Raw genomic sequence first — 20141 nt, 5'->3', positions numbered from 1 at the left:
TGACTAGGGCCACTGTCGATGCAGGGTCTCAGACGGATCCTGGCTCTCACTGGCATTATAATCCTTCTTGGAAGCTATCCTTCTCCACCCCCTCTCACTACCATTCTGCAAACTTTGGGGGGTGGTATTGTCTATCAGTTCACAGAGAAAACAGAAATCATCAATGGGAACGTCCTCAGATATCACCCGCGTGGACCTCTGCTTCTGACTATGATGGAGAGACTGGTACCAGACTCTCCCTCCCCGGCATAAGAAACTGGAACTATGTGACAGAACATGTCCAGATGCTGAGCAACAGGCAGAGGCCGGCTGAGAGAAGGAGGCAGTGCAGGAGTCCCTCGGTCACCCTGTGCTCTGCCTGCAGCTACCGTCTGGACCACAGCCCAGCGAGGCGACCGCACCGAGCAGGCAGGCTCGCCGGGCTGTGGGGACGGACGCTGGAACTAGAAGCCACAGAGGCAGTGGATTTTCAGGGTAGGGGCCCAGAGAAGAGGGCGCTCCAGAATTATGAGTGGTGGTCTCTCTGGGGTTTTAGTCAAAGACTTAGGTGCCCCTGAAGACAAGGGCAGGCGGCAGAAGCTGCCGGGAAAGAACATGCACTTGTGGGGGGAGAACGTAGCGGGGCAACCACAACACAGAAATCGTCTGAGCTCTGACCGCCATGGGGAGAAGGCTTACTGGCCAGGTGGGGCATTCAGCAGGGACTCAGAAGGCCGCGTCATGTCTTACTCAAAATACACAGACACGGTGCCTTAAAGAGCTGACATTTGTCTCTCACAGTTCTGGAGGCCGGAAGTCCAAGATCAGGCTCCCCACATGGTCTGGTTCTGGGGAGGGCCCTCCTCCTGGTCTGCAGACACCACCTTCTCACTGTGTCTCACCTGGTGGAGAGAGAGAGAGAGAATAAGCTCTCTGGTGTCCCACCATGAGGACTCCATCCTCAGGACCTCACCTAACCCTAATTACTTCCCAAAGGTCCCACCCCCAAATACAATCATATTGGGCGTTAGGACCTTAACAGATGAATTTTAGGGGTACGCAAACATTCAGTCCACAATGTGCCATAAAAGTAGGCTTGATCTAGTTCTAGAGGAAAGGCACTCTGTGCCTATTCTAGCATAACGGTAAAACAAGTCTTAAAAGAATCAGGTTCACCTGGCAAGCAAATTAACTGCCCAGCAGAACAAACTCAGCAATTTACTAAGGGAGACAATAAAACCCAGACACACGACATTGCATCCATGATGTTTCACACAAAACCAGACACCACCAGATGTGTGAAGAAGCAGGAAAACATGACCCATAGTCATTAGAAAGACCAGTGAATAAAGATAGACCCAGAAGCTGCATTTAACTGCTCAAACATTTAAAGAAACACAAAAATATAATGAAGAACATTTAAAAATCTGAATGGAGAATAGAAACTAGAAAAGAAGCAAGTGGAAATTCCAGACATGAAAACACAGTATCCGAAAGGAAAAAATCCACTGTATGGGTTTTAGATTAGATACTGTGGAAGAAACAGCTGGTTTATCAGAAGCCAGCGCAGTATAAATTCTCCAAACTGAAGCAGAGAAAGGGGGCTGAACACAATGAACAGAACTTCAGGGCCCCCGGGGGACAGTGTCAAGGGGTCTAACAGACTTGTAATTGGTGTGCCAGAAAGAGAGGAGAGAAGAAGTATTTGAAGAAATAATGGACTATCTTGGGGGGGAAACTTGATGAAAAACATAAACCCATATATCTTAGAAGCTCAATAAACTCCAAGCAAGATAAATACCAAGAGAACCATATCAAGGCAAAGCATGATCATATTGTTGAAAATAAGTGATTACAAGAATTCTTACAGCCCCTGAAGTTCCCACTTTCAGGGCAACGCAGCTGACTTCTCGCTGAAACGGTGCACACCGGAAGGAACAGAATGATGATTTTTAAGTGCTGGAAGAAAAGAAACCAACTGTTATAAGGTCAGAATTTTATACTCAGTGAGAGTATCCCTCAACGATAAAAGCAAAAGCCTCTTTTAAAACATGGATTTTGTTTTTTCAGAGCAGTTCTGGGTTCACAGCAAAAATGAGCAGAAGGCACAGAGATTTCAAAATACTTTTTTTTTTAGACAAACAAAAACCCCGAGAATTGGCCACTTGCAAACCTGTTGCCTGAGAAATTTTCAAGGCCGTTCTTGTGGCTGAGGAGGGCATGAGTCCCACAGGAGGTGCCACCACTTCCCACCTGGCCGGGTGCCACGCAGTCCGGTCGGCGAGGCTTCTCCCTTGGTTTGCAGCAACTGTCTCCCATCTAGGATCTCAGCCACAGACAAAAGTTGGGGGTTTGGGCCCCAACCAGACAAAAGCTTGCTTCCTTAATTATCTTTAAAAAGGGCAACTCTATATATGTCACTCCCTTGCCACCCCGCACTCCCCACAACCTGTAGGGTAAAGACCAAGTACAGGTTCCTGGGTATGAAAAGCAAGACTCTGTAGGAACTGGTCCCCCCACCCCATCACCACCACCACTCTCTTGTGCTACTGGGCCTCTGACAGTGTAAGAACTTGCTCTTCTCTAGACGCACCCTGACCGTTCAGCCTGCCCCTCCTTCAGCTCCTAACTAAGGAACCTCTTCCAAGAAGAATTCACTTTCACCAGAGTGAGGACAGGCACCCTTCACCCCCCCACACACCCTACTTCACCTAGTTCTCAACACCTGCACGTGAAGTGGATTTCCACATTCCTTATTCCTTTATTGATTGTACGAAAGAGAACAGTTAACACGCATTGCAGGCTGACTTTGTGCCAGGTGATCTTCTAAGGATTTCACATGCTCTATCTCGTTTCATCCCTACAACCATCCCGAGTCAGAGCTAAGATTTCACCCCCATTTCATGGTCTGTAGAGGTAAAAGGATTTGCCCAAGTAACACGGCAAGTTCGTGTAGGGTGAGATGGAGACCTCGCCTCACTCACGTTGTATCCCGGAAACCTGACCTAGTCTGCTCACGTGACTGGGAACCGAGGCAGGAACTTGTCCGCCTTGTGTTGCCTCTTACCCAAATTACCTTCTGTAATTCATGAAACAGTATCTAAATATGGATATATGCAAATAAACTAGGCAAGCCTCCTCCTGTCTCCTGATTAGTGTCCTCATCTGTAAAAGGAGAGGTGGAAGAAGGAATTTTAAATGCTTTTCAAAGTCTCACATGCCTTTTAAAACCTGAGTCGTATAAATATCTCGTTGTTACAGTATCATCAGGGGAAAACGTATTTTTATTTCCAACATTTACATGCATAATCACACCAAATCCAGAAAGGCAGAGGTCCCCACCAGTCTTCCCAGCGTTGTAAGTTTCTGGTTTGGTTTCTGCAGTTTAGTTGTGCTACTCAGTAAGGTGGGTAAATAACAGAATCTTTTAAAGCCCAGGACTAAATGTATCTACATAATAAAGAACGTGGCCAAAGCTGGGAGAAGAAATAAGCAAATCAACTGATGCTGATGGGAATTTTGATACTGAATCTGGGAGGGAATGACATCGGAAATGTCTTGATAAGTTATATTTGAGGGATATAATTGGACAGACATAAATTTTAGCACATTTTTCAGGGTGTTGTGTGATGAAATTCCTCCTTGAACTTCTCTGAGAGATTTTCATCAAGGTTTAAATTACTTTAAGGTGTCTCTTTGGTGTCTGAGTGGGTGTTTTGTTTTGTTTTATTTGGCACCATGCTGAGACAAGCTGCGATCTGGCCAATCTTAAAACTTAAAAATGTTTGAGGGGTGCCTGGGTGGTTCAGTCGTTAAGCATCTGCCTTCAGCTCAGGTCCTGATCCCAGGGTCCTGGGATTGAGCCCGCATCGGGCTCCCTGCTCGGCGGGAAACCTGCTTCTCCCTCTCCCTCTGCCTCTCCCCCTGCTCATGCTCTCTCTCTCTATCTCTGTGTCTCAAATGAATAAATAAAATCTTTTAAAAACGTGACTGTGTCCTAGGAGCCTTTGATACCTTCCTGTAAGTTCCATGCTGGATTTGCCAAGTGTGTCTCTCTCTTATTAGCTGATGTTCCTATCAGGGTCGCAAGCGTTGAACATTTCCCCCGACCACCCCTCCCCACACTCAAAAAGAAAGGCGAGGGAGTTTTCTTAAACTAACAATATCCTTCCCAGTGACCCTACAAATAAGATCTTAAACCACAATTTGGCTTCGAGAACCGGTTCCTGGTCTAATCCTTAGATCAACATTTTCTGAACAGAATCCTGTTATTGTCTGGAAATTATCCAGAAGCAATGGAAGCCTCCAAGTACACAGCCAGTCACAGAACAGAAAGCCTTGTGGATCAAAGCCACAGAGAATGGAAAATCAATGGACACCATGTGTGAAAATCAAGAGGCAGGAGAAGTGGCAGGTTAATGCTTTGCCGGGGGTGCAGGTGGGTGGAAGGACCACATACCTGGACCCTGGGTAATGTTCTGTCCTGCTCTCAGCCTTCCCACCAACGCAGGCTACCCAGGACCAGCAATGGGGCTTGAGCAAGGGGCTGGGACACGGACGGCACCAGGGGCCACCATGCCTGAGCTCTATCAGAGAGACTCAGGGCAAGCATTGCCGGCCCAGCTGGAGCCCGTGGTGACCCACAGGGCAGCCGTGACATTAGTCTGTGTTTCTGGGGCTGACACATGGGCCTGATGAGGGCCATGACAGGGGTTATTGATGGGTCCCTGATTTAGAGATATCAGAGTTTTCAGCCTGGACACTCACAGTCTGCTTCCGATCGCTTGGCCTTTCCATCCCTGCCTATCTATAGTACATTTCTGCTCATTCCTTTCGTTTTATTGTGTAACGCATCCTACAGGTTACCAGCTGTCTACATTTAAGACATCTCAGGAGCGCCACCCACATCCACAGGCCACAAGTTTCCCACTCTCTGTACTGGACACATTTTCAGTTTCGCATATTGCATTTGTTTTCCTACCATTATCGGCAGATTGACCAGTCTCAGATGTAGAAGATGATCATGACACCTCCCCTGTGGTGATCTGCATCGATTAGGGCTCCTTGGTAGCAAGGAACAGACACCAGCTGTCACGGGCTGAATTGGGCTCCCACCCAATTCATCTGTTGAAGTCCTGACCCCCAGTAATCAGAACGTGACTTGATTTAGAGATAAGATCTTTCAAAAGGTGATTAAGGTACAAGGAGGCCCATAGGGTGGGCCCTGATGCAGTAAGACTGGTGTCTTAGGACACAGACATGCACAGCGGGACGCCCATGGGAGGATGTGGGGAGAAGGCTGCACACACGGACGGGCGGAACCAGCCCTGCCAACGCGTGGATGTTGGACATCCAGCCTCTGGAGCTGGGAGACGATAAATGTCTGTTGCGGAAGCCATACAAGGTGTGGTCCTTTGCTGCCGGGGATGGTGGCCACTGACTCACACACCCACTCACATTGAAGGAGAAGGCGGGGGAGCGGTTAGTATCCGGAGCCCCAGCCCCACCGGCCTCAGGGGCAGCACGTGCTCCCACACTGCCCTGGGCCCTCTCCATCGTCCTCCCCACCGCTCCACCCCTGGAAGCTCCTCTGTCACATTCTGAGATTCCGAGTCTAACGAAGATACAACTCTCTCCCCCGCCGGCTGTCTACCTAGGAGATCCCCAACTCCCCCCGAAACGTGGAGCTCCCCCCACGAGAGAGGTCTGAACTTTTGTCTGAAGTCCTTGAAGGACATGGGAAGTTCTAGAAGGTCTCCTGAGTTGCCGCTTTCCAGGCTGGTAGAAGATGGGCAGGATGGCACAGACGGCTTTGCCAGGTGTTAAATGGGTCAGGCTGGCATTTCAGCTTCATGCCTAGTAAAACCAAGCCAACTTTAAACAGACACATCACTCCATTGCATTGCTATGAGGTGGAAAGCCTGTTTCTAAAAGCAAAATAGGAAATATATAAAACTTTTCACTGCCAAGCAATGTATTCAAAGACTGCAATTATCAGGATGGCCTCCTCTCTTCTGAGGGAAATCCAATGGTGCAAGTTGCAGAGGGCTTGCCCCCAAATGGCCACCTTCAGCCCAGCTTCCCCGGGCCCTTTAACAGCCAAGTGTGTGTGTGTGCATGTGCGTGTGCGTGTGTGTGTGTGCACGCATGTGCATGCGCATATGCACATGCATGAGAGACACGTCCTTCCTTGTGCCTTATCGGCAGAACTGTTCCCAGGAAAGGACTTTATTGTTATAGCTGCCTGTTCCCACCCCTCTCCCAAGGTGCCTCAAGGACTCAGGGGCCTCAGGCAGCTGCCAACTGGCCACCCGGGACTCTCGCTGCTGGGAGAGGGGGCCTGGAAGGGGGCTGGGAGGGGGCCAGGAGGGGGCCAGGACAGTGGTCTGGAGGGTGGCCTAGAGGGCCCAGGAGGGGCCTGGGAGGGGGCAGGGAAGGGGGTAGGGAAGGGGCCAGGAGGGGCCAGGAGGGCGCCAGGAGGGGCCTGGAAGGGGGCCGGGAGGGACCCAGAGGGGGCCTGGAGGGTGGTAGTCTGGAAGGGGTCAAAAGGGTGGCCTGGGGGGTAGATGAGAGGGGGCCGGGAGGGGCCTGGAAGGGGGCCGGGAGGAGCCCAGAGGGGGCCTGCAGGGTGGTGGTCTAGAGGATGCCAGGAGGGGGCCTGGAGGGGGCCGGGAGGAGCTCAGACGGGGCCTGGAGGGTGGTGGTCTGGAGGGTGCCAGGAGGGGGCTTGGAGGGGGCCTGGAAGGGGCCGGAAGGGGCCAGGAGTGGCCAGGAGGGGCCCAGGAGGGCCTGGAAAGGGGCCGGGAGGAGCCCAGAGGGGGCCTGGAGGGGGGTGGTCTAGAGGATGCCAGGAGGGTGCCTGGAGGGGGCCGGGAGGAGCTCAGAGGGGGCCTGGAGGGTGGTGGTCTGGAGGGTGCCAGGAGGGGGCTTGGAGGGGGCCTGGAGGGGGCCGGGAGGGGGCCAGGAGGGGCCTGGAAGGGGGCCGGGAGGGGCCCAGAGGGGGCCTGGAGGGTGGTGGTCTGGAAGGGGCCCTAGGGGGGCCAGGAAGGTGTCCAGGGGTCCACCCCACAGGCTGTGATGACTTCTCTGAGTTCCCAGCCCTGAGGGCACAGCCCCTCACATTGTCGTTGGGCCTCTCTGTCCTGCCAGCACCATCCATTCTCTCTTTGAACCCAAGGAGGAAGTCGCACGTCCCCAGTGCCCCCTGCCCCCAGCTCCAGCCTCTGCACCTGCTCATGCAGCCTCAGCCTCCACCCCTTGGGCTCCACAGCCCACCCAGCAAAGCTGCAGGGAGCTGGGGCTCCCAAGGGCTGGAGGGACCAAGGGATGGAGGGGCACATGCCGGAGACCTGCCCTGAGCATTCCTTGAGGCCCTCGGGTCCTGGAGCTCTTGGGGTGCGTCACCCACTGGCTCTCTGTCAGGCCCCCCGCACTGGCCGCCCGACTGTTTTCTCTCCCTCCCCTCGGCTGCAGCCTACTAGCGGATGCTTGGGGAGGTTGCAATTTTCCACAAGGACCGAGTGGCCTAGACCACTCCCTGTGTCCCACCTCCCCGGCAGGGACACAAGGACGTGGGTCCCCACCAGCCTGAGGCAGGGCCATCCGGGCAAGAATCCCCAGGCTCTCTCTAGGTCTGCGGTCCAGATGGTGGAGCCAAGATCATGCACCCCCACATCCTGGACGGCCCATGGTGGATGGCGGACCCGGATTTCTCTCCGTGTCACATGCTGGGAGGGGGAGCTGAAGCCATTAGCCAGCCCTCCCTCGCTGGGGACCCACCTAGTCAGTCACCTTGTCCCCTGGCTGGGGCCCCCCGACCAGATGCACTCGCCAGGACAAATGCCCGTCCCTGCTGGGCACCCCCAGCCACAGGAGCACTTCAAGTCACGGAGCCCCCCGTCTCCACGTCATGGAAAGTGTCACCAACACCACACAGCTCTGGGGGGGGGTGGTAAAGGGAGACATCTCATGATCAAACTCCCCACTGTGTCAGCCCCAGTAGAGACCTCATCTATTCAGTGCGTTAGGGCACCTGTGCACAGGAAGGAACAAGATGGGGGTTGCTCTAGCCGCCCCCCCGAGCTTCCTCTCATTGCATCCTTGAAATTATCAGTAAGCCTGTGATCCACGAGGGTGGCCGGGCCAGTCGGGCTGTGGGTCCGTTCACACAGGCGAGCTGGTAAACATTCTCGGCCCCGTTCTCGTCAGTTACGGAGGGGAGACAGGGGATGAAGATAAGGATGAAGGATCATTCGGAAGGGAGCTGGTTTCGAGAACAAAGACATGCCTTTGACTCCCCCCACGCCTCCCTCTGTTGCTGCTCACAGCTGATGCTGAGCCCGAGGTTTCCAGCCGAGAGCCTGAGCTGCACAGATGGCTTAGGGAGAGGTTGCCAGGTGCAGAGGCGGGAACGAATGGATTGCCCGCAGTCCTTTAACAGCTCCAGGGCCCGGCCTGGGGGACTCAGCCTAAGCGGTTCACGTTGGGCGAGAGTGTGCCCCCACCCGTGTAGCTGGGCCCTGGTGATGTGCTAACAAGGAAGGGGAACCCCAGCCAACAGTGCTCTAACCCGTCAGAACTTTTGGGTTGACTCAGCATGAAGTCTCAGGGTGCGTGAGTCAAATCATAGCTCAGGGATGTCAGGGCTCTAGTTCTATGGCTTTTCCTCATTAGCACAGAACGGCTGCTCGAAGCACCGCATCGCACTCTCACACCACACATCCAAAGTCAGGCCGCAGGGGCTGGCCAGGGCAGCAAGAGGGAGCTCTTCTTCCAAGGAGGAAAAGTCATTCCCCAGAGCCTCCAAGTAGATGCCCTGCTGCCTCATGAGTCAGAACGAAGTCCTAGAGACTCCCCCGGCTGAAAGAGTGGCCCCCGCTTTTTATAGACTGGAAGTCAGGTAAGAAATAAGGTGGGGAATGAGTAGCAGGTCCCCAGAAAACAGGCCTGGTGCTCCCTGTCAGCGGGGAGAGCCCATCTGCCTGGCGCTGGGGGCCAGAGCAGCTGCACTCCCCAGGACGCTCGAGTTGCCCGCCACAATCTAACAGCCTTGTGCGCTGACACCAAGTGCTGGCACACACACCTCATTCCCTCCTCTGAACCCGCGCCTCCTCAAGGTGGGGTGAGCCCACGTAGGACGAGAGGCCACATGTGGAAATGGGGTACCTCCCTCTCCAAGAGAGGACAATCATTTGCAATTTTTTAAAAAGAACTGAAAGCACGAGTCACATTCATCTCCTTTAATCGTTCAGCCATTTTTGAGTCCAGGGGTGTGTGCCGTCTGTCCAGGAGCCGAGGCGCAGATGCGGAGGGCCCCGAGTGCCTGCCGGTGACGTGGCTGGGCTCCTGGCTGCCGGCTGAGGCCATTGCAGCTCCTGGCGCGTCTACAAGGAGCATTCCTCTGAAGGGTGAGGTGTGAGAAGGAGACACAGGCAGTGAAAACCCCACGGTTTGTTCACTTGTGAATAACTACAGAGATGCCGCTTGGAAGCACCAAGGGGAAAAGTCCCTAGAAAACACTCCCCGCCTTCCTATTTCAACTGCTCTCTCCAATCCCACCCAAGCAGGGATAAAGCGCTACCAGGATCCTTCACGGGCTTGCACTCAGTGATGTGAAGAAACACAGGGACAAATAGGGCTCTTTGCCAAGCGGCCTCCCAGCCTGGTCTTTGTGTCCCCAGCCCGACATCAGCCTGATGCAGGCTGCACCACCTCCCCACGCTCGCCCGCGGCCCCTGGTGCGGGTACAAACACAGCTGGCCGTGCAGACTAGGGCCCCCGCTCCCCTGCGGTTTTCTCCCTAATCCTACACCCTCAGACCCCACAGAGCCTCCCTGGCCATACCATCAGTAGTGTCGTCCACGGCCACAGGGTGGAAGCACCACGGGACTCCACGCACAGTGCTGTCGAAACAGCAGCCTTTGGCTCTACACTGGGAAGGCGTGATACCCGGAATGCCACAGTTGGTTCTGTGGTGGGGGGCCACCACACACGTCTCTGGAGGTGCAGGGGGCAAGGGGGAGGGTAAGTCGCTGGCTGACGTCCGTCTTCCCTCTCCCGTTGAACCAGCAGCCAGCCGGTGCCACGGATAGGGACTTAGGGCTCAGGCTACAAGAGGGACATCCCAGCCCCCTCTCCTGGTAGGAAAACCCTTCAGCTCAGGGCAAATGCAAGGTGCCCAGGATTTGCAAACTTTACACCTACCTACGTAATTTATCCATGCATTCGTCACTTCAACAAACAATCCTTTAGCTTTACTCAGTCAATAAATATCTGTGGACCACCATTTGTGTATGCTAGAAACAGAAATTAGCACGGCAAAAGTAGACAGTGAAGGTCGCTCAAGGACCGAGCTCCTGTTGGGCCCTGTGCCGGGGGATGCACCCAGAAATTAAAAATAGAGAAGTCTTGGTTAAGAAGCTAACAGTCTAATGGAGGAGAAGAGCAAGTGAATGGAGGCCACCATGAGGCCACCTCACTGCACGAAGGCAAGCACAGGAGGGACAAGGACAAGGCAGAGAACAAAGCGAGGAGGGCTTCCTATGGGAGGAGGTTCCCAGGTGGGGATGAAGGACACGATGGGTGTACCCTGCAGAGGGAGCAGGTGTTCAAAGGCAGTCGAGAAAGAGCAAGGTGTATTTTAGGAGGTGTAGTCCGTTTGTAGGAAAGACAGAGGCTGGGGTCGGTGGATGCCTTCAACCTCTCAGCAGCTTTAACCCGGGGCTGGGGGGTGGGGGACGATGGGAGCCAGGACGGTGGAGAACACGCGGGTTGGGGGGAGACACGCTGGGGAGGCAGGGCTGCCGTGTGGTCTACACACGGGAACTGAAGGGGCTGAACCCCGTTAGCCCAGCCGGGCATTGAGAAGGCGAGCCCACGCGGGAGCTGCCCTCCACGGGCTTCTGCGTTCCCCTCCACGGATCGCCTCAAGCTTTCTCTGAAGGAGGGGCCTGTGGCTTCGCGGGAAGGCCTGGCCCATCTCCCACCCACCGGCTGGGGGGCCTCTGCGGGACTTCAGCCTCCCCGCGTCTGGCTCCCCACCAGAGAGGGAAGGCGGCGTCGCCCACCCGCAGGGCAGTTGTGAAGTTGGGAGGAGCTGTGCGTGCGTGTGTGCATGTGTGTGCATGTGTGTGTGTGTGCTCGTGCATGCTCAGACACGGCTCTGTGTCCTGTCCACCTGCCGGAGGAGGAAGCGGCAGCTGGGGTGGGACGGGGCTCCAGGTTTCCGAGCTCTGTCCACCCATTTACCGGCACAGGACGGACCTAGACGGGAACGGTCTCTACCGGGCTGTGCTTGCAGTCGAGTTTCTGGATGCCTTGTGACAGATTGCTAACGCACAGAGAAGGGGTGAGCCTCGGGCCAGAGGACCAAGCAGGGTCGGCCGGGGAGAGGGATCCACAGCCTGGCCTGGGGGCGGCCGCGTGGCCACACTCCCGGCCTCCTCCACGGCAGAGCCGCGTCTTCTCCAGGCCCAAAGCCCGCGTGTCCTTTCCGGCCTTAGCCTGTCCCTGCCTTGGGGGCATTCCAAGTGGCCACCTGGTGCCTCCGTCGTCCCTCTCCCTACACCCCTTTCTTCATCGTTCTCCATCGGGTCCTCGAAAGGTACCCCAAGATGCGCGGAAACCACGGTTCCTCTCCCCCTCCTCAAACCTCTATGGAAATCCTGGTTTTGAAAACCTGGGAAACTACAGCATCTAATGAAAATAAATAATACTCACTGAGCACAGGGTACCTCGCAAAGCGCTCTCTGGAGGCCTTGTCCGACCCCCAAGCCCCTTGAGGCCGACGTCCCGGTCCAGGGGCTGAGACGGTGGCTCAAGGGAGCAGGGCACTCTGTCGGTTGTGGCACCCACGGAACCCACACACCGGGACCGCAGAGCCTGCGGGCGTCCTCGGGGGACGCTCATCCACGGAATGGGCCCTTGGGCATCGGGGTGGCTTTGACCAGAGGGAGGCCGGCGTGGACGTCTGGGGAGCTGTTCTCCCACCACACCTCCGAGACGGCCCTTGAGAGCTGGTGCTCAGGGTGTCAGCGCCGGACACAGCGAGCAGTGATCAGGGTGCCCACGTGCTCACAGCGGTGCTCAGAGCTTCCGTGGCCGTGGCCTGGATGCGGCTCTCCACGGGCCTTCACCCTCCCAAATCCTCCCAGGGCCCAGCATGGCGCTCGGCTCAAACACATGGTCTGTGGTTCAGGCACCACCAGGGGGGCTGATGCGGGAGGGGGGCCGCTTACCGAGCTCGCCCTGGGCCAGGGAGCTGAGGGTCAGCACACACGCCAACACCAAGACGCACATCACCCTGGGCTCCATGGCGGCCGTGACCTTCCTCTCTGCTCCAGGGGAGACCACGAGTCAGGGACGGGACCCTGTGCAGGCCCTGCATTTATGCGCAGGCTCTGTTTGCCTCAGGAGTGTTAGGTAACATTTGCCTAAGGAGGGATCCCCCGGTCCTCCATTCCAGGTACTCTCCGCTGATTAAAACGAGTTCGCTGATAGGGGCAAGTGCCGAGGCACGTAATCATCCTGAATGAAGGACTCGAGGTTCAGAAAGTCCCTCCTGTCCCGTGGGCCTGACCAGATCGCTAACCGCAGCGGAGCTCCTCCTGCAGATGTCAACATTACGCTCATGGAAGGGTGACTCATGGGAGAGCTGGCCCCAGAAGGCACGGTTGTGTCAACAGTGGTTCATGGGGTCGCCCTCCATGGCGGTCGCACTCGGAGCCGATGGGGCCCGCCCACCAGGCTGTCCTGTCAAGGGCGGTGGGCCAGTGGCCTTCGACTATTTGGAGAACCCAGGTCTGGGGGAGGGCCGTGGCCGCACAAGAGGGTCAGGAAAGGAACAGGCTCGCACCCCCTCTCCCCCTTGGTCCCTGGGCCCTCGGACTGCAAACTTCATCTTTTCCGGGAGTTCCGTCTGTCGGGCATTGCCATGGCCACGTCGTAGGTCAGCAAATGTGCCTCACGGGAGAAACGTGGCTCATCCGGAGGGGTTCTCCCTGCAGTTGGCACTGACACTGAAAACTCAAGAATGGGGCGCCTGGGTGGCTCCATCACTTATGCATCTGACTCTTGGTTCCGGCTCGGGTCGTGATCTCGGGGTCGTGGAATCAAGTTCCGCTTTGGGCTCTGCACTCAGCTGGGAGTCTGCTTGAGATTCTCTCTCCCTCTGCTCCTCCCCATCCCCCCCCCCAAAAAAGGGAAAAAAAAGAAAACATGAGAGTGTCCAACATCCTACCTAGAGGAAGTGTGTATTTCAACTTATTTACCTAAATTAATTTGTCTGGTTTTCTCTTTCCCTCTACAGCACAGTCCTTTCAAAAATGAAGCTGTATATGTAAGAGCAACCGTTGAACTGACCGAGCAGAGGTGCTCCTCCCTGCCTCTCCGTTTCAGGCCCCACAGTAAGGCCCCCTCGGCCTTATGCTTCAAGGGTAACCTCGGGCCAGCCCTCCCCTGGCCCCACCAGGTCCAGTTCCGTCTCTGAGCCCTTGCTGTCCCCAGTGCATGGAGTGGCCTCCTGCCACACCACGTGGAGCGTGCCTGTCCCCCAGGAGAGGGGAAGGTCGGTGAGCGCAGGGGGCTTCGTCTGCTCTGTGCCTTCTGGTGGCCCTGCACCTATAGTCGTTCTTACCTTATTCAGTAAACATCTGTTGAGGAATGAATGAATCAACGAATGAATGAATGAGCAACGGGAGAAATATTCTTTCCTCAGCGAACAATGAGGCTCTGAGGAGAATTCGCCTTGGAGAGGTGCTTACTTTTCTAAGTGACCTGGTGAATCAGTCCTGGCAGCCCCTCTGGGAGGGGAGCTCCAGTCAGAACTGGGGGTGCCACATCCTTTGTGCCCTCCACCCTGAGCCCAGCACCCCCCGCCGAGCTGCCCAGTGGGGTCTCCAGAAGAGGCTCGATGTGCAGGACCCGGGGGCGGGGGGTGGGGTTAGGGCACAGAGTCCTCCGTGGAGGTGGGTTCAGTTTGCCAGAAACGGTGTGGGGGGGGGTGCCGGGTCTGCAGTGATGCTCATGATCATGGAAAACCACCCCTAATTTCTCAGAGCGAAAGGGGAGCTCTCAGACACGGAAGTGCAAATTGCACAACAATTTGGAAGAAAAGTGTGTGACTGTCAATGGAGTTGATGCTTCATAGACTTACCATCCAGCAATGCCACTGGCTCTAGGTCTGGTGTGTGTCCCACATAAATCCCCACACTTAAGCAGAGGGAAACAGAGACAAGTATGATCTTTGCAGCATTGCTTGTAATACCTTTAATAAAAAAAAAAAAAAAGGAAGAAAAGAAGAAATGGAGAAGCTGAAAAAAAGGAAGAAAGAGGAAGAAAATAAGGAGGGAAAGTAAGGAGGAAGGAAAGAAGGAAGGAAGGAGGGAAGAAAGGAAGGAAGGAGGGAGGGAAGGAAGGGGGAAGCAGTGTGAATGTTCATAAGTGTGTATGGAGAAGGGAAAGGGGAAAGAGTGTAAGGCACATGTGTGCATCACGACCCTGCAGAACATGGAAATGAATGAATGAATGAATGAATGAATGAATGAATGAATGAATGGAAACGAGTGACTACCGGCAGCGAAGCTGACGGGGAAGCATGGGAAGGGCGCTAGCAGCCCGATGTCGGGTTTGCTGCAGGTTTCCGGTGCGTGGAGCCAGGTGGAGCTATGAGAGCTGCACCCCATGAGCTAAGGTTGCCCGGTGACACGGGGGAGGCTGCTGACCTGCGTGTAATGGGCGCGTCTGGGAAGTGGGGACAGTGACACGGATCAGGGAGGGCACCAAGGGCCACCAACGTGGGCATCATGTTCTATTTCACAGAAGGAACTCTGAAGGAAGTGTGGTGGGGAGGTCAGCATCTATTAGGGAGGAGACTCGGATCCACGGGTGTCTGTCCTGTCGTTCCGTGTGTGTTTGCAGTGACCTCCTGCTCCGTGGGGACTGCTAAGCACCCTTAGTCCAGTGCTTAACCGACGGAGCCACCAGGCGCCCCGGTTGGTTTGTTTTATTTTTTTTTTTTTTAAAGATTTTATTTATTTATTTGAGAGAGAGAATGAGAGACAGAGAGCATGAGAGGGAGGAGGGTCAGAGGGAGAAGCAGACTCACCGCCAAGCAGGGAGCCCGATGCGGGACTCGATCCCGGGACTCCAGGATCACGACCTGAGCCGAAGGCAGTCGCTTAACCAACTGAGCCACCCAGGCACCCGGTTGGTTTGGTTTAAATGGCAGTCTAGTGAAGCAGAAAACATGCTGGGCTGAGGGCTAACCCGCTAATGAGTCAAGTCGTGTGGTGCAAGATTCTGGAAAATGAAGCGCCTGACCCCAAGATGCCCCGATCTAATGCGATGCTCGCCGCTCGGGCCCCCCCACAGCCACGGCGGGACCCCTTGTTGGGGGCCCCTCTCCCCAGGGTCACACCGCGGCTCTGGCTTGGCCTGACGGGTCTCCCGCCCCAGCACCACGCTCCTCAGTACAGGGGTGAGGGTCCGACGCAGGGCTCGTTTCCCCCTCTGCCTTCGCCACCCTCTCTGGGCCCTGTCCACCGCCTCCCGTTCTCTAGCTTCTGGCTGCTATGAGCTGTACTCAGGAGGAGGTGAGCTTGGGGATTTATCTCCCGGGTCCCTCCCTATGGGGTCACCTTACATGGCCGCATCCCTGTGTCCGGCCTTCTGCACACGGCGGTCTTGTCCGGGCCCCCGTGCGGACCCCTCTCTGCGCTCCTCCAGGCTGAAGGGTGCGCTGCCCCCACCGAGAGGCCAACAGTCTCTCCATTTCACCCTCCTGGAGTCACCCAGATTGAGGGAACAGGCCTGCTTCCCGCCAGGCCTCTGAGTGACACAGAAATTGCTACCGTGGTGACCCCGTCACCTCACGCACTGTGGAAATGAGCCCCTGACGTTGGCCCCTCCGGCGTGTCTGCTGGTCGGGAATTGGGCACTGGTGGCCGTGGCAGGAGGCAGTGTCACAGAGTCTCAGCTTGACAGGGAGGTGACATGGAGTGAGGTCATGTGATCAATATCTGGGGTCAGCCCTGCACGGAATGGAAAAGGAGAGGACGGGCGATGGGACGGGGGTACAAAGGCGGGCGCCCTGAGAATGGGCGGCCCAGCTCCCAGAGCCGCAGGGCAGGCTGGGGCTGCCGGGGCGGACGGCCCTCTCCTGGCCGGGCAGCTACAGCTAATCACCGGCCACTCCAGCGCCCTCACACCAAGATCCTGGTAGCCGTGAGCCACGAGACACGCAGCTGGGACGCTCTGGGCAGGAACGTGATGCTGGGAACTTTGAACCCTGAACCAGCCCTGGACCTTCTCCAGCAGGACAGGCGACCCCCGGCCCTCTGTGGGACGGGCAGCTCTCCTGCCCACGAAGCTCCCGCGGACCCCTGACCGAGCACGGCTCACGGAGCGCAGGCAGGGGGCCGCCCTCCTCGGGCCACTCCTGACGGGCTTCCAGGTGCGTCAGGTTAGACCCCTCCCAGCCCAAGCCTGCTGGGAGACAGCCTGTGCCCCGAGGGGCCTGGGGGCGTCGAGAGTGGAGGCAGGCGGTGTAGGCCCTGGAGAATGAAGGACCCAGCTCAAAGGACTGATGCTGTCACACCCACCGAGCGTGCGGGACAGGTGCCCCAACACAAGCACACGGGACACTGTGACCGTCTTGTGGACGGGACGGAGCCCTGCATCTGGCGGTGGCCAACGGCTCATGCAGTGGACATGCCGCAGCGTCCCCATACGTGGCAGCCTCACCACTCAAGGCAGTCTGCTCCCTCACAGACTTCATGAAGTCAAAATGCAGTCTAGAAAGTTCCCAGATGCTTCACGTGCACGGAAGATGTGGGAAGCCCCGTGCTGCAGCAGGGGATGGGGTCTCAGGCTCGAGGAGGCTTTGGCACCGGAGTGGACCTGTCATGCTCACCCTTCTTAGCCACACTGGGAATGGCCGGAGAGTGCTCCCAACACTCGGAGTTCAGAAACGCCTCAGTGCGGGACCCCAGCATCCTTCACGAGCGCCACGGCGCCTCCGCCTCGACAGAAAGGGAGGCCAGGTCCCGTTGGGGAAGGGCCTTACCTCAGGGCCACAGATGCCTATGATGAACCTTCCCCAAGCCTTCCGCAGAATGATCTGAGCCATTTACCGGTGCTATGGGCTCAACTGTGTCCCCCCAAGAGATGTTGAAGTCCTAACCTCCAGTACCCGTGAATGGCACCTTATTTGGAAATAAGACCTTTGCAGAAGGCCAGCTTAAGGTGAGGTCATTAGTGCGGACCCTCGTGCAGTATGACTGGCGTCCGATAAAAGGGGACATTTGGAGATGTAAATACACGGGGAGAATGCCATCTACAAGGCACGGTACGCCCGCGGCCCCAGGAGCCGGGAGGGGACCCCGGACAGATTTGCTCTCAGCAGGGACTAACCGCAATGACACCTTGATTTCGGACCTCTCGCCTCCAGACGGGGCACGAGTAAGTGTCGGTTGTAAGTTCAGGGTGTGGTACTTACTACGGCCGTCCTGGGAAACTAAAACACCCAGGGGGACTGTGTACCGGAGAGAAGAAAGTATGTAGACGTTCTGATGGTCATTAAATATTTGCTCTGAACTGACGCTAATCCTGAGACCCAAACCCCTATGTGGGCCACCAAAGAGGGAGCCTGTGGGTTTCAGGTGCGAGATGGAGGCTTGGCCCGAGTCTGTCTCAGTCTGGGTCCCGGGGGGGCCTCCCCCGGCCCAGCCCGTGAAGCAGGAGTAGATACACTTCATAGCTACATGGCCTCTGTCCTTGGGGTGAGGGATAATATGGCAGAAGTCCCTCACCAAGACCGAACCAAAACCAGCATCACAGTCCACAAGGGAACTGCCAAAAATCAGCGCCACCCTCTAGGACTTGAAAGACCCGGGGGATGGCAGCGGCAGATGCCTGTTGACTCGGCCTCCCCGGCCAGGGCTAAAGTCGTGGACAATGACCACGGCAAGGCCAGAGGCTTTCTTCGTAAATGGCCAGACAGTCAAGACATCAGGCCTTGTGGGCCACCTCTGGTCTCTGCCACGTGGGTCTTTGTTTTATTTTTGCAACCCTTAAAAAGTACAGAGTCTGTCCTTAGCGGATACAGGCACGATTTGGCCCACAGACCGTCATCTGTTAAGCCCCATGTCTGCAGCGTCATCCATATAAATGCAGCGGAGGTTCTAGATGGGATGTGGTTCCTGGAGCGCATGACCCGGCGCCCGACTTGCAGTTCTTGGTCTGGAAAGTCTCTGCTCTTCCCCAATTCCCTTCAGAAAAGACCATCAGCGGGATTTTGCCACGCGGTGGTGCGGAGGGTTTAGGGTCCTGCCAGGTCTCCTGCCCTACCCACCACTCTGGAGAGACCTTGGACAGTGCTCAACATCCTGCTGGCGCGTTAACGTCCATGACATGAGGCTGTGCTGATTGGATTTGGAAAACAGGCTGCAAGATGCCTTAGGAAAGCACACGTGCCTCTGCGAGTTCAGGGCCCCGGCCCGCTGGTGAGGTGCTCAGGAGGTGCGGGGCTGGGAAATATTCTCTCTAAGGTGGGTAGAGAAGTTTCTGCGCCTTGTACCACCCACCCCAGTAAATACTCATGGGCCGTTAGTAATATATACTAGATTTGATCACACTGTCCTGGCCCATTAGCCAGGCTACCAGCTTGCAGTTTCGAGAGGCATTCAGGACAGCAAATGCCTCGCAGGAGTGGGCTGGGGCTATGAGGCAGGACGCCCTGACTCGCGCGTCCAGAAGGCTAGAGAAGGATGTGTGGCGGACGTGGATCTTGTGTGGGGTCTTTGGAAGTCCTAATAAGAGAAACAGCACAGATCGGTGTTAGTTCTCCCTTGCCATGTGACAGATGACCCCAAAACTCAGTGGTTGAAAACAACAAACGCTTACTCTCTCGGTGTCTGTGGATCAGATATTTGGGCGCGGCTTAGCCGAGCCCTCTGGCTCAGGGTATCCACAGGCTGCGCTCTGGGTGTCAGCCATGAAGGAATCAAAATCTCACGAATGTGAGCACCTTGCTTATCCTTCCCTGCACACAGATAACCAGACCATGTGAAGAGCACTGCGGGTAGCATGGGATCCAGGCCTCGATGGCTGTGGCTGACACCACTTCTGAGTCCCTGTCCTGCAGCCTGGAGACACGCTGATTCCCCGGGATTCCTTCTGTTACAAAAGGACAGAGTCACACGATCTGGGGCTGGACGTGCCTTCTCTCCGAGCCTGCAGCTTCCGGCAGCACCAGCTTGTGAATTTACAGAATGAATAATCCAGTGCACGGGATACATCACAGTGCATTTTAGGGCAAGGACATGGAACGATGTGCAGGGAACTCACTGGTCTTGCCATGTGCCCAGGAGCAGGGGGTTCAGCAGACCGTGGAATACCGTGCTCAGCCGCCCGCGGGTGGCCTGCACTTGGGCGAGCACCTTAAACCAGAGCAGTAACGGTTTCTCTCAACCAAAGTGCCCACGTCCAGACACCAAGCAATAGAAGTGGGAGTGGCTTTTCTTATGATTAAAGGATGTAACTCCTGGAAGAAATTTTGCTTCCCATCCCCATGATCGTGGCTTTAGTGGGCTGGAGTGCCATGGCCCATGACAGGCTGGCTTCCACTGACCCCCCAACTGCCCCAACACAGCCCCGATCTGTCCTCCCCCTCCATCTCCATGATGACCACCCCAGTGCCAGCCCCCAGTGTTCCATGCAGACCCCGTGAGTCCCCTCCCAGAATCCAGCCCCGTCTCCCCCTCCCCTCGTTCCCTTGTCCCCAAAGCCACGCAGATCTGTGCAGAACACACATCACACCCGTGGCCAGCCACCAGCCCCTGTCTCCAGGTCTACACCCGCCCCGGGTGTCTCTACCCTGCACGAGGGAGAGCTCTGTGCAGGGGCCCTGCTGCCTGCCCCCTTCCCTCTCACCTGTGCCCGGTTTCCCCAGCCCGGGCAGCACAGCCCTGCCTCGGCCTTGACACTCCTGTGCTCCCTGCCTGGAACATTCTGCCCCCTGCTCTCCCAGACTACCTCCTGTGACCTTCATCTCAGCCTGAATGTCCCTTCTGGTTGTGGCCCCTGACCCCTGTAGTCATCACCCTATTGGAATTCTCTGCAGAGCAGAGATTGCTATTCCTTGTCCCCTTGTTCTTGATTCCCTG

General features: G+C 56.2%; 1 protein-coding gene and 1 pseudogene across 1 annotated transcript; both read right to left on the bottom strand.

Annotated features, from left to right (window-relative positions):
- LOC123842502 (splicing factor, proline- and glutamine-rich-like) overlaps positions 1-20141 on the bottom strand; it is a 164321-nt pseudogene that overhangs the window by 43669 nt on the left and 100511 nt on the right.
- On the bottom strand, positions 9667-12291 carry TFF1 (trefoil factor 1). Its single transcript, XM_064576279.1, has 3 exons — positions 12216-12291; positions 9823-9975; positions 9667-9713 (listed from the first exon to the last, which is right to left on the bottom strand). The coding sequence occupies exons 1-3, from the start codon at positions 12289-12291 to the stop codon at positions 9667-9669; spliced, it is 276 nt and encodes a 91-aa protein (XP_064432349.1).

This window comes from Mirounga angustirostris, unplaced genomic scaffold (assembly GCF_029215605.1).
Source record: "Mirounga angustirostris isolate CCGP_5_RB_7025 unplaced genomic scaffold, mMirAng1.0.hap1 SCAF_1, whole genome shotgun sequence".
Taxonomy (NCBI): Eukaryota; Metazoa; Chordata; class Mammalia; order Carnivora; family Phocidae; genus Mirounga; species Mirounga angustirostris.
This window is presented reverse-complemented; position numbering and strand designations above follow the sequence as displayed.

Coding starts and splice junctions, on each gene's coding strand:
- TFF1 (XM_064576279.1), bottom strand. CDS start 12,291: ATGGAGCCCAGGGTGATGTGCGTCTTGGTGTTGGCGTGTGTGCTGACC. Junction 9,976..12,215: donor CCTGGCCCAGGGCGAGCTCG/GTAAGCGGCCCC, acceptor CTGCACCTCCAG/AGACGTGTGTGGTGGCCCCC. Junction 9,714..9,822: donor CGTGGACGACACTACTGATG/GTATGGCCAGGG, acceptor TACCCGCACCAG/GGGCCGCGGGCGAGCGTGGG.